This window comes from Melanerpes formicivorus, unplaced genomic scaffold, assembly GCF_026170545.1.
Source record: "Melanerpes formicivorus ecotype bairdi unplaced genomic scaffold, bMelFor1.0.p_v2 SCAF_113, whole genome shotgun sequence".
Classification (NCBI taxonomy): Eukaryota; Metazoa; Chordata; class Aves; order Piciformes; family Picidae; genus Melanerpes; species Melanerpes formicivorus.
Window position 1 is genome coordinate 533,960 of NW_027142465.1, and position 12,516 is coordinate 546,475.

The 12,516-nt window shown below is 64.9% G+C and overlaps 1 protein-coding gene across 2 annotated transcripts; it reads left to right on the forward strand.

Moving 5' to 3' along the window:
- The first annotated feature begins 3,648 nt into the window (after positions 1-3,648).
- ACBD4 (acyl-CoA binding domain containing 4) lies at positions 3,649-11,974 on the forward strand. Of its 2 annotated transcripts, none has more exons than XM_068167165.1 (10): positions 3,649-3,779; positions 3,883-4,003; positions 4,091-4,175; positions 4,247-4,367; positions 7,075-7,188; positions 8,273-8,382; positions 9,077-9,221; positions 10,302-10,471; positions 11,045-11,089; positions 11,421-11,974. In XM_068167165.1, exons 1-10 carry the CDS (start codon positions 3,704-3,706, stop codon positions 11,538-11,540), a joined length of 1,107 nt encoding a protein of 368 aa, XP_068023266.1. In that variant the 5' UTR covers positions 3,649-3,703; the 3' UTR covers positions 11,541-11,974. The 2 variants fall into 2 exon arrangements, with proteins under 2 accessions (XP_068023266.1, XP_068023265.1); XM_068167164.1 differs by having other exon boundaries at positions 3,650-3,779; positions 8,270-8,382.
- The last annotated feature ends 542 nt before the right edge of the window (positions 11,975-12,516 follow it).

Below are 12,516 nucleotides of genomic sequence, written 5' to 3' on the forward strand. Positions count from 1 at the left end.
CACAAGGACTCTTCCCCAGGGCCAGCCCAGCCCGGGGTGATGTCAGCTCCTGCGTGGTGTAAGGTGGCATAGGGTGAACCTCTTCATGCCAAACCTGTGCCCCTGCCCTGAAAACCCTCAGGGAACACAGCCACAGCACCCCCAAAAATGCTCTTGCAGCCCCCAGCTGGGCTCTGCTCCAAGGCCTCCTGGTCCTGCAGGAGCTGCATGGCTGGGAACATTGCATCAGGTTGGAAGGGACACTCAAAGGGCATCATCTCCAGGGACACCTCCAAGCAGAGCAGGCTGCCCAGGGTGCCTCAAGTCTCATCTTGAATGTCTGCAGGGATGGAGCCTCCAGCACCCCCCTGGGCAGCCTGTCCCAGTGTGTCCCCAGCCCCCCTGTGCAGAACTTCCTCCTGATGTCCAACTTAAACCTCCCCTGCTCCAGTTTCAAGCCATTGCCTCTGGTCCTATCCCCACAGCCCCTTCTGAGCAGTTCCTCCCAAGCCTGCCTGCAGCTGACCTGCAGATACTGAAATGCAGCTCTGAGGGCTCCCTGCAGCCTTCTCTTCTCCAGGCTGAGCAGCCCCAGCTCCCCCAGCCTGTCCCCACAGCCTCTGATCATCCTTCATAGTATCACAGTATCCTAGTATCAGTCAGGGTTGGAAGGGACCACAAGGATCAGCCAGTCCCAACCCCCCTGCCATGGGCAGGGACACCCCACACTAGATCAGCCTGGCCAGAGCCTCAGCCAGCCTGGCTGCAAACACCTTCAGGGCTGGGGCCTCAACCACCTCCCTGGAGGGAGTGCGATCCTTGTGGCCTCCTCTGGATGTTCTCCATCAGGTCCAAGTCCTTCTTGCCTTGAGGGCTCCAGAGCTGGCCCCAGCCCTGCAGGTGAGCTCTCCGCAGAGCAGAGCAGAGCAGAGCAGAGCAGAGCAGAGCAGAGCAGAGCAGAGGGGCAGGATCCTCTCTCTCCAGCTCTGGCCGTTCAGCTGTGGGTGCAGCCCAGGCTGCCCTTGGCCTCCTGCGCTGCCAGTGCCCACTGCTGGCTGCTGCCATTCCCCCAGGGGATGCATCGGCCCCGGCGGGATCCACCCCGCAGCCCCTCCCGGCCCCTCTCTGCGAAACCCCACAGCAAAAAGGGGAGGCTGCAGCCGCCCCCCTCCCCCCCAGGCTGCCTGCCCGCCCGGGGCTTGGAAGGCTTCCCGGGGAGAGCCGGAGCTGCGCATTCCCGGCCGCTGCTGGCAGAGCACGTGTGCCGTGAATCACGGCCCGGGGCCGGGAATGCGATCCGGGAGCGGCCCAGCCCCGGAGCCTGAGTCACAGCCCTGGCAGCAGCCTCCCGGGGCTTGGCCGCGATCGCTGCTGGAGCTGAAACGGAGAGGGAAGTTGTTCCCCCGGGGAATGTGGGATGAGGAGAAGAGAGCTGGGGGGAAGGGGGGATGTGCCTCCCAGCTTGGCTATGGGATCGGGAGGTGGGATCAAAGGAAATCCCCCCCAGGCGTGGGAAAAGCAGAGCGGGGGTGGGGGGTGACAAAGTGCGGCACAGGCTGGTGAGAGCTGCTTTGGTGTCCTTCCCAGCAGCCAGCACCGGGAAAGGGAAGGATCCAGGGGGATCCTGGGAGGGGGCTGGATTCAGGCCGCCCCCAGCAGGCCCTATAATAGCATAGAATCATAGAATCAATCCATAAGGCTGGAAAAGACCTCAGAGATCACCAAGTCCAAGCTCTCACCCAACACCTCCTGACAACTAAACCATGGCTCCAAGTGCCACATCCAATCCCCTCTTGAACACCTCCAGGGATGGGGACTCCACCACCTCCCTGGGCAGCACATCCCAATGGCCAACAACTCTCTCAGTGAAGAACTTTCTCCTCACCTCCAGCCTAAACCTCCCCTGGTACAGCTTCAGACTGTGTCCTCTTGTTCTGGGGCTGCTTGCCTGGGAGAAGAGACCAACCCCCACCTGGCTCCAACCTCCCTGCAGGGAGTTGCAGAGAGCAAGAAGGTCTCCCCTGAGCCTCCTCTTCTCCAGGCTAAGCAACCCCAGCTCCCTCAGCCTCTCCTCCCAGGGCTGTGCTCCAGACCCCTCCCCAGCTTTCTTGCCCTTCTCTGGACACCTTCCAGCAGCTCAACCTCTTTCCTAACCTGAGGAGCCCAGAACTGGACACAGGACTCAAGGTGTAGCCTAAGCAGTGCTGAGCACAGGGCACAAGGACTTCCCTGCTCCTGCTGGCCACACTCTTCCTGCTGCAGGCCAGGATGCCCTTGGCCTTCTTGGCCACTTGGGCACACTGCTGGCTCCTGTTCAGCTGCTGTCCACCAGCACCTCCAGGTCCCTTTCTGCCTGGCTCCTCTCAGCCACTCTGCCCCCAGCCTGTAGCCCTGCCTGGGGTTGCTGTGGCCAAAGTGCAGCCCCTGGCACTTGGATTTGTTGAATGCCATCCTGTTGGCCTCTGCCCATCTGCCCAGCCTGTCCAGGTCCCTCTGCAGAGCTCTCCTACCCTTTAACAGATCAACTCCTGCCCCCAGCTTGCTGTCATCTTCAGATTTACTGATGACTGACTCAATCCTCTCATCCAGATCATCAATGAAGATACTGAACAGGGCACCTTACACCCCCGTGTCACCCCACATCACCTGTGTCCCCAGGGCACCCTGCCTTCAAGGAAAGGTGAAGAAGCTTCTCCTCGGGGAGCCCAAACTCTGCCTGTCCCTCCCCTGCACAGTCAACTAACCTCCATAATAATTAGCATAATTAACTGCTCGGGTTGAGCAGCCTGGCCCCTGCCCATGCAACAGGGCTGTGCTTCTGCACAGTGCCCCACTGGCACTGTCCCAAGTGCAGTGTCCCAGTGTCCCAGTGCAGCATCCCAGCACATCAGTGCATTGTCCCAGTGCAGTGTCCCATTCCCCAGTGTCACAGTATCCCAGGGCACTGTTCCAGGGCTCTGTTCCAGTGCAGTGCCTGAGTGCAATATCCCAGTTCCCCAGCCCGGGGCCTTAGCTCATTGTTGCAGTGCAATGTCTCACTGCGCTGTCCCCATGAGCTGTCCCAGTGCAGCGTCCCCGTGCAGCATCCCCGTGTGCTGTCCCTCTGCATCACCCTGTGCCTCGCTGCAATGTCCCACAGCACTGGGGCGCTGCCGGGTGTACAGCCCCTGTCCCAGTGCACTCTCCTGGTACAGGCTCCCTGTCCCGGTTAGGGGTCCCGGTACACTGTCACTGCCCCGGTGGTCAGGGTCCCCGCCCCAGTGCACTGCCCCACTTCACTCTTGCTGTGTTCCGGTGCACTGGCATCGTCCCACTGCACTGTCACTGTCCTGGTTCACCGTCCTAGTGCACGGTCCCGGTGCACGGTCACTATCCCCGGCGCACTGTCCCTGCGCACCGGTGTCACCGCCCGCACCGTGCCGGTCCCCACTGTCTGCAGTACCTCCTGTAGCCCACAAGAGGTCGCCGCCGGGTGCTGGGACCCTGGCCCCTCCAGGCTGCGTCGCTTCCGCCCTTCATCCAGCAGGGGGCACTCGGTCCGCGTTCCATCATTGGCTACGGTGCGTGAGGAGAGAAGGGGCGGGGAAAGGGCGGGGCTGCCCCTTTCGGCGAGCTGATTGGACAGGACGAGAGGGGGGTCGGTGGAAGGAGGGCGCTGATTGGCCTCAGCGCTTTCCCCCCACGGAGCGGAACACGCACCGGGGCCGGTGTCGGGGCCGGGGCCATGGAGGCGGAGGAGCCGAGCTGCGGGGCTCAATTCCGCGCCGCTGTTCAGGTTATCCAAGGGCTGCCCCGGAGCGGTGAGTGGGGACCAGGAACGGGGCCAGGAGCGAGGCCGGGGACCGGGCCAGGAAGGGGGCCGGCGAGCTGCCGCGGCCCCGCTGAGGCTTTGTCCCGTCGCAGGTTCGTACCGACCCTCCTACGAGGAGATGCTGCGCTTCTACAGCTACTACAAGCAGGCCACGGCGGGGTGCTGCCAAGGCCCGAGGCCCGGCTTCTGGGACCCCATCGGGCGGTACAAGTGGTAAGGCGCCTTGCGGGGGGGTGGGGATGGCCTCTCCGGGGCCGGTTCGTCCCCGCGCTCCCCCCTCACGGCTGCCGCCGCCCGCAGGGATGCCTGGCACAGCCTGGGGAAGATGTCCAAGGAGGAGGCGATGGCGGCTTACGTGGCCGAGATGAAGAAGGTGGCCCAAAAGGTAGCGGGGAGGAGGAGCGCGGGTGGGCTGGGCGCTCGGTGCTGCGTGTTGCGAGCTGCGTCCCTCCCCAGATCATTGACACGGTGCCCCTGGACGAGACCACCGAGGAGATGTTTGGGTACTTTGAGCCGCTCTACGAGGTGATCCACGACATGCCCCGGCCCCCCGAGTCCTTCTTCAAGAGGAAAGGGGGTGAGTGGGAGCCGCCGTGCCCCGCTTGTGCCCGGCGCATCCCTCGCTCCGTGCCGCACTCCTCTCCTCTGGGCTCATCGCTCCTGCTGGTCGCTGCTTGCTTCTGCGCTGGTGCAGCCAACGTCTCCGGGCTCTGCTCTTCCCCAGGGCACCTCCTGCTGCTGCCTGCTGAGCAGGGCACAGGCTGGGCACCACATTCCCCTCTGCCTGCCTGCCACGGAGCAGCTGCAGCTGCGGGGGTGGTTTGGACACCACCAGAGGAGAGTCTCCCCAAGCGCTGCAGGCGTTGCTTCGCTCTGGGCTCTCTCTCTTGCTGCAAAACTTTGAGGCAAGAGCTTGAGATGTGGCTTCCAAACAGCTCTTGGCTCGAGTCCCTGTGCTGGGAGCAGGGGATCAGCTCCCACAGAGAGCTGCAGCAGGGAGGCTGTGCTTCCTCTTGGCGCTGGCCCACCTCTGGGCAGGGCAGGCTCCTACAGGGAGCTTGGGTCATCTGATGTAAACATGGGAACAGGCCGGCCAGTTTGTGCAGCAGAGTGGATGTGGAGAAAGCAGGATTGAGAATTGGGATTACTGGGATCACCTGGTGTTAGAGAAGACTCCTGCCCAGCGCTTTCCATGCCTGCGGCTGCAGCCTCCTGCTGGGAGGCGGCCGGGGACCTGTCCCCGCCCGGGGCAGGGTAGTGCTGGGTGAGACACATCCCAGGGAGCAAAGGGCTGGGCCTGGTGGTGCAGAAGGGTGTCAGACACTACAGGGCAAACCTGCTGGCTGCACATCTGCAGGGCTGGCTGTGCCACATCGCCGGTGGGTGAGCTCAGCAGTGGGTGAGCTCTGGGCTGCGTCCACAGCGGCTGTGTAAGCTGTCGGTGCTTTGCTCGTGTCAGAGGAGCTCTGACAAATGGACTTGCTCCCTGCCTGTCCCCAGGCAGCTGTCCCACAGCTGGCAGCTACTCTCATCCCCTGCTTCCAACAAGGACAGCAAAACCAAAGCCTGTGAGGCCTGGCTGCTCCTCCCTGTGGTGCCCAATCGCTTTTGTTCTCCATTTTGATGCTGAACCCCTTGAAAAGGCAAACAAACTGCATGTGCTGTCTCTGGACCATCAGAGCTGGGTCTAAATTCCTGGGAATCACCTGCTTGGGAGCATCACCCTGAGCTGGTGTCACTTACAGGTGTCTCAGGCGCTGGCACAGCTGGCAGTGAGCAAGCTGGAGGTGCCTAAAGCAGTGGTTCCACACAGCTGTACAATGCAGTGGGTTGGAAGAGAGCTGCAAAGGTCATCTTGTCCAAACCCCCTGCAGTCAGCAGGGTCATCTCCAACTAGATCAGGCTGCTCAGGGCTCCATCCAGTTTGAATGTCTCCAGGGATGGAGCCTCCAGCACTTCTCTGGGCTACCTGTGCTACTGTTCCACCACCCTCATTGTGCAGAGCTTCCTCCTGATGTCCAACCCAAAGCTCCCCTGCTCTGGCTCCAAGCCACTGCCCCTTGGCCTATCACTGCAAGCCCTTCTGAACAGCCCCTCCCTAGCTTTCTCCTAGGTGCCTTTCAGTGGGTTAAGCCATTGTGTGTCTGGAGCTGTTGAGTCATTTGTGGTTAAGGTTCTCTAACCCAGCTCCAGGTTCTGTGTAGCTGCAGCTTTCCTCACCAGCGATCCAGGGGAGGAAGGGGAAGCTGCAGGGGAGGAGAGTGGCAGGCTGGGAGCCTGCTGGGGCCAGAGGTGCTGCAGGAGGGGAGTCCAAGCACCTTTGGATTTGATTATTTCCAAGGTCAACAGACTGCAAGGTGTCACTTGGAAGCCAGGTTGTGAGTGACTCAGTGCCAGCAGCTCTCCAGTCAGCAGAGCTTGCACCAGCATCTTATCCATGTGGGCCAAGAGTCAGAGGCAGCTGGAAGCCAGCAATTCAGCCCTTTGCAAACAGGCCCAGTGCTGCTCTGCCAGCCCTGTGGGCACAGGGCTCTGCTGTTGGAGCCAGGCTTGTCCTGGCACAGGGATGGGAGCCATGCTGGTCCCTGAGCCTGAGCAGCCCTGCAATGTCAAGAGAGCTGCACTTGTTCCCCACATAGAAGGGCTTCAGCCACCAGGGCTGGGCTATGGGGGGTCCCACAGCCGTGGGTGTGCTGTGCTGGGCAAGGCAGGGATGTGCTGGCAAGGCACAGGCAGGGCAGGTTGCCACATTCTTGCCTAGCCAGGAGCAAGGGGCAAAGTCCCTGGGGGCCACTGGAAACGTAGCTGGGTTTAACCCCATGGGCTCCACAGGGCAGTGGGCAAGGGTTGGAGCCCTGCCTGGGGTGCTGGTGCCTGCTGGAAGCCCTGGCAGGTGGTGCCAGGATGCATTACCCACACAAGGCTGTCCCCAGGCAGTGCTGCTTGCATTGGGCTCTGCTTGTGCCCTGCCAGGGGATGCTGGCTGTCAGCTGGCACCCCTTGGTGTTCACCCATCTGCTGGCCCTCAGCCTGCTGCCACAGGGGGCTTGGGACACCCTTGCCACCCCTGGGTGAGTGAGAGGGCAGGGTAGATGCTGCCAACCGACTCCCAGCCATTGGCAAACAGAGCTGAGCTCTCCCTGCCTTGTGTCTGGAGGCTGCTGGCCAGCCTGGCAGGACAGTGGCCCTGTGTCTGCATGTCCCCAGGCTGTGCTGGCAGGGGAGCAGTGCTGAGCCCACCCTCCAAGAGTCACCTCTAATTCTCTGCCCTTCCCTCCATGCAGGCAGTCAGAAGCAGACAGCTGAGCCCAGCCAGGACGACGCAGGGAGCAGCCCAGCCCCGGAGCCCCCCAGAGATGCCCTGCCCAAGGAGCAGCAGAATGGGCACCATGGGCCAGGTTGGTCTCCCTGGTGTGGCCAGCACCCAGCAGAGACCCTACAGAGGAGGCACTGCCAGTGGGACTGAGCCTCCATCTGCCTGCAGAGCTTCAGGCACCTCTGGGCCAGCCCTGCTGGTGCTGCAGGCCTTGCCTGAGTCACAGCCAGCTGGAGCTTATCCTGGGTAGAGCTCTCGGTGCCAGGCTGGATGCCAGGGTAGCCCTGAGGGTTTGGTTCAGTGCTGCTCTTCCCTGTGCAAAGGGGCACAGTGAGAAGGCAAAGGAGTTTCCCTGTGGACTGGGAAGGCATCTTCCTGGGAGGTCTGTGCTCCTGGAGATGTTCTCCCTTAGCTCAAGCCACATCCACACCTTCCATTGCCCTGGGAGCCATGGTGCCAAGCCCCACTCCACCCTGTCTGTGCCATGGCAAACACCTTGGGCCTGGTTTGTCTTGGTCACTCCCTTGCCCACCCAGCACCATGTGCCTCCTGGGAGGGCACAAGTGGCTCCCCTGGCCTGGAGGGGCCTCACACTGTGCCCTGTGTGGGGTGCTCTGGGGGGATGTCCCCCCCACCAAGTTGTCCCCTGAGGAGCATATATGGTCCTGGGGCCAGCACCTGTGGCCAGCCTGTGGCCATCCTCATGTCAGCCAGGCTGGCAGTGTGCAGGGACCCAGGGACAGTCCCTGCCTGTGTCCAGGGCATGCTGCTGCCAGTGTGGTGGCAGTTGGCATGGTGTGAACAGTGCCTGCTCTCTGCCAGAGCTGAGCCCTGTTGTAGAGGCTCCTTGCTCTGCCAAGCTCTTGGCACATGGGCAGAGAAGTCCACCCTCAGGTGTCACCACACTGGCATGTGCCTGCCCATGAACAGAGCACTGCCACAGGGTGGGCAGGAGAAGGGGCACTCCAGTCCTCAGCTTGATGGGCATGATCCAGGTGGTGGCCTCAGAGCCAGCTCCTTCCCTGGCTGTGCCTCAGCTTCCTTCTCCTGCCTGTCCTGGTGCACACAGGTGCTGCCTGCTTGCCAGCCTGTTGCCTTGTGGCTGCACAGAGCTGCCCTGCAGCCTGGGCCAGGCTGCAGCTGAGCCCTGTGCTTCCCTTCAGCAGGTGGGCTGGGGCTGGCACTGCCCACCGAGGCATGCCAGGCGGGCATGGGGACCAGCGACTCCGAGGGGGATGTGTACTGTGACACCCTGGAGCAGATGGAGCCTCAGCAGGTAACAGAGGGCTGGGGAATGCTGGGCCCCTGCTGCCAGCCCTGCCCTGCCCTGCCCTGCCCTGCCAGCCCTGCTGTGCCCACCCTGCCTGGGCAGAGCTCTCTGTTGTCAGCTCCTCACTGTGGCACTGCCACGCCTGCCAGACTCCCAATGCCTGTGAGAGCTTTGTGTCCCCCGTGGAACCTGGTCACTGTCATTGAGGGGAGGCTGAGGACCTCTCAGTGTGTCTCAGCACCACCCATGGTGCCCCTTTTTCCACCAGGGCACTGGTGGGCTGGTGTGGGCACCTGGTTTGCACCCCTGCCGCTCACACTGCTCTCTGCTTTGGGGCAGCTCAGCAGGCACTGGCAGCACTCTGCACTCGAGGTGCCACACAAGGCTCAGCAGAGGCTGTGGGCAGCAGGGAGGATGCTGCTGGCTGCCTGGCTTCTCCCTGGAGCTCTTCTGCCAGCTCAAGCCTGGGCACCTTGCTCCCCTGGGGGAGTTCTGCTCTGTCACCTCCCAACCCGGGCATCGACTGCTGCTGCCAGGGGGAGTTTGGCTTCATTCGGCCCCACACGCTCTCCACCACCAGAGCTGCCGCTGTGGGGCAAGGGGGAGAGGCCCTTTGGCTGTCCTGGTGTCCCCTGCTGTGCCCCTGCAGCCCGCGGGGAGGGGAGTGAGGATCTCAGGAGCGTTCTCTCCGCCCGCACAGGCTGGGCAGCCCCTGGCTCCGACCCCAAACGGCAGCATCCAGCCCGGGCCTGAGCCCCCGAGGCCCCGCGGCGCTGGGCAGGGTGAAGGCGGAAGACTGGAGGGGAGGAGCAGCGCTGGGCTGACTGCCCCTGGCTCCCGGAGAGGTGGGTGCAGGGTTCGGCTCCTGTCTGCCTTCCTGCCGCGCTTCCCCACCTCCAGGCAGCAGGGCTGGGCAGCAGCCCCCCGGGGGAGCGGAGTGCGGCTCCCACGCCCCGGGGCGCGGCTGCAGGGAGTCCTGAGCAGTGCCCTCAGCATCTCTTGGTCCCCAAGCAGTGTGGTGACCACTCCAGGGCGTGTCCCCCACGTTGTCCCTCCCCAGAGTGCTGCTAAATTGCCTGCACTTGGGGGTGCCTGTGAGGGGAGCAGATCCCCAGCGCCCTGCACCCAGCCTGTGGTCCCTGCTGCCGACATCCTCACCCCACTGGTGCTGGGGGGCACGGGGTGGTGCTGAGTCCTGGCTCCTGGGGACTCCTGTGTGCGTTTGGGGGCAGCCAGACCCTTGCAACTGTGCCACTGCAGAGGACAAAGAGCCTCCTGGCACCCTCCGGGGCTGCCCCGGGTGACTTCCTCCTGCGGGGTGGCACTGCCATCCTCGCCCGTAGGGCAGGGGGAAGGGTGCCACCATTTCACGTGGGCGCAGCCCACTTGTCTCACCCTTATCTTTCCCCCCCATTAATGTTTCTGCCAACCCTCCTGGGCTGCTTGACCTTGGGAGTTAACTTGTAACGAGGTCGGTGAGGTGGGGCCGGGCTGTCCCCCGGGGCTGGCGGCGGGGCCGTGCCCGGCTGCCACCGGCAGTGCCGGTTACATGGGTGTTTGCCAGGCGGCTTTGGGGCCTTTGCCGAGCCCCAGGGCCTGGCACGGCATCCTGCCTGGCATTGGGCGCCAGGTGAAGCGAGGTGAGCTGTGCACCCATCACATCAGCGGGCTGGAGCTCACCCGCTGCCCCCCGCCCGGGGCCGCGGTGGTTTGTGTCGCAGGCTGGACGTGGGCGGCTGGGCTGGGCTGGACGTGGGCAGCTGGGCAGCCCGTGGGGCACAGCAGGCACCTGACAGATTCCGCTGCTGGCCGTCGGGTGAAGGTGCACGGCGGGGGCCGTGCCAGCCCCGCAGCCCCCAGGGGGGCACATGTGCCACGTGCCTGCCCCACCGCCTCTGAGCCGTGCCCGGCTTTGTGCCCCACAGATCTGCGGCCTGCTGGGGGAGAGCAGGGCGCTGGGAGCAGCCCTGAGCTCAGCCAGGGGCTGCTGGTGGAGCTGGACACCCACGTAGCTGGCACCATCCGAGCCTTGCAGGACGACATGCGGCAGGTGCTGGAGCGCCTGAGCCAGCTGGAGGTGCTCACTGCTGCACAGGTAGGCGCCGTGCCATGCCGTGCCATGCTGTGCCATGCAGGGACTGGCAGGGCCACGATGCCTGACCCACTGTGGGCCAGGCCAGCAGGGCTTGGCTCCAGTTCCAGCCAGCAGTCAGCCCCGGGAGGGCTAGGTGTGGAGAGGCCTCAGGATGCCCTCAGGATGCCCAGTGGGGCAGGGGCTGGTGCTGCTCTGAACCCCTCTGAGAAGCAGTCAGGGAGCTGGGGTGTGGGCAGGGAGCTGAGGTGCAGGCAGGGAGCTGGGGTGCAGGCAGCTGGGATGTGGGCAGTGAATTGGGGTGCAGGCAGGGAGCTGGGGTGCAGGCAGGGAGCCGGGGTGTGGGCAGTGAATTGGGGTGCAGGCAGGGAGCTGGGATGCAGGCAGGGAGCTGGGGTGTGGGCAGTGAATTGGGGTGCAGGCAGGGAGCTGCTGTCCTCATTGCCATTGCTCCCAGGGTCCCAGCCTGGTCTCTCACAGCAGCTCTCTCTCCTGCCGTTCTCCCCTCTCGGGGACACAGGGTATGGCAGGGGGGTACCCACCCCCCTCTGCACCCCAACCCCTCCTGTCTTGCAGGGGGACACCACTGAGGCCGACCCTGGCCAGGCGCTGGCACTGCAGGTGAGTTGGAGGCGCTGCCTAGTGGCATTGATTGCATCATGGCCCTGCCGTCCCGCGCTGCTCGGCGGCCCCGGGAGGCTGGAAGCGTAGTGTGGGGAGCAGGGGTCCCTCGGCAGGCGGCAGGCGGCATCCGTGGGGACACATCCTGGCACCAGAGGCGGCAGTGTTGATGCAAGCTCCCCACACGATGACAGATGCCACAAGGACTGCCAGGCTGTGGCTGTGGCCTGCCGCTGCCTTCCTCTCGGTGGGGGTGTGGGGGTAGTTTGGTCACACCGGTGTCATCCTTGCCCCCCTCCCCACGCCACCTCTCTCTCTCTCCCCTCACCAGGCAGCGCTCCCGTGGCCCCTGGCCATCTCCCCCCGCACCCTGCGTATCCTGCTCTTCCTCGCTACCTGGCCCTTCATCACCCAGTGGCTGCTGCGGCGCTGGCAGGGCAGGAAGAGGTGACAGCCCCCTTCCTGCTGCTGCCGCCGCCCCTCCTTCCCCATCCTGCTTGACACGAGCCGGGGAAGCGCCACCGGGCCGCCGAGGGCACCGCCTCCCCCGGCCGCGGGGCTGCCGCGGGCAGGGAGCCCAGCCCCGGGGAGGGGAAGCCACCGCGCACCGCCGATCGCCAGCCTCACTCTCAGGGTCTCACCAGCACTGTCGGCACGGCAAAGGGGCCGGCCGCCCGCGGGGATCGGGACGTGGGCTCGCCCCCACGCCCCCGACGGGATCCCGGGGGATCCCCTCGCTGCTGCGCACAGACGGAGCTGCCGGCACCGCGCTCCCGGCCCCGGGCCGGTGGCAGGGGACAGCCTCCGTCCCTATCCCCACAGCCCGGTTCCACGGAGAGCTTGACCATCCAAACCTGCCTGAATTAAAGTTGCCTTTCCAGTCCAGGCCCGGCTGGCTGCGTCCTGCCCCGGGGCGGGGGGGGGGACAGCTGTCCCCAGCTCTGACACCCTGCCACAGCCTGGGCACCCTGCCCTTGGCCCCGCGGTGAGCAGGGGGCGTGGGGGGCACCTGCCTGCTCCCCAGTGCGTGGGGCGCTGTCCCCAGACTCCCCTCCCGCCCTGGCTCCTGTGCCCATCTTTAGGGTCCCCAGCGCCACACGAGGCTGGCGGCAGTGCCACCCCGAACTGGGGGGGATGGGTACGGGGGTGGGGACCGGCGCAGCCCCAGGCCTCTGATGCTGCCAGGCTGCTGCCAGCACCTCCTCTCGCCCGGCCGCGGGGGACCCGGCAGTGGTGGCTGTCATCGGGGCACCCAGGGGGCGCTGCTGGGCCCCATTCCCCCCGGCCTGGGCAGGTGGCAGCTCCCTGCCCGGGGCGGGGGGCTGCTGGGGACCCCTCCCGTTCGCCACCAGGGTGCAGCAGTGCCGCCGCGGGGGTGCCCGGCGGCCGCACACCTCCAGCCCCGCTGCCGTGCGGCTGGGAAGGGC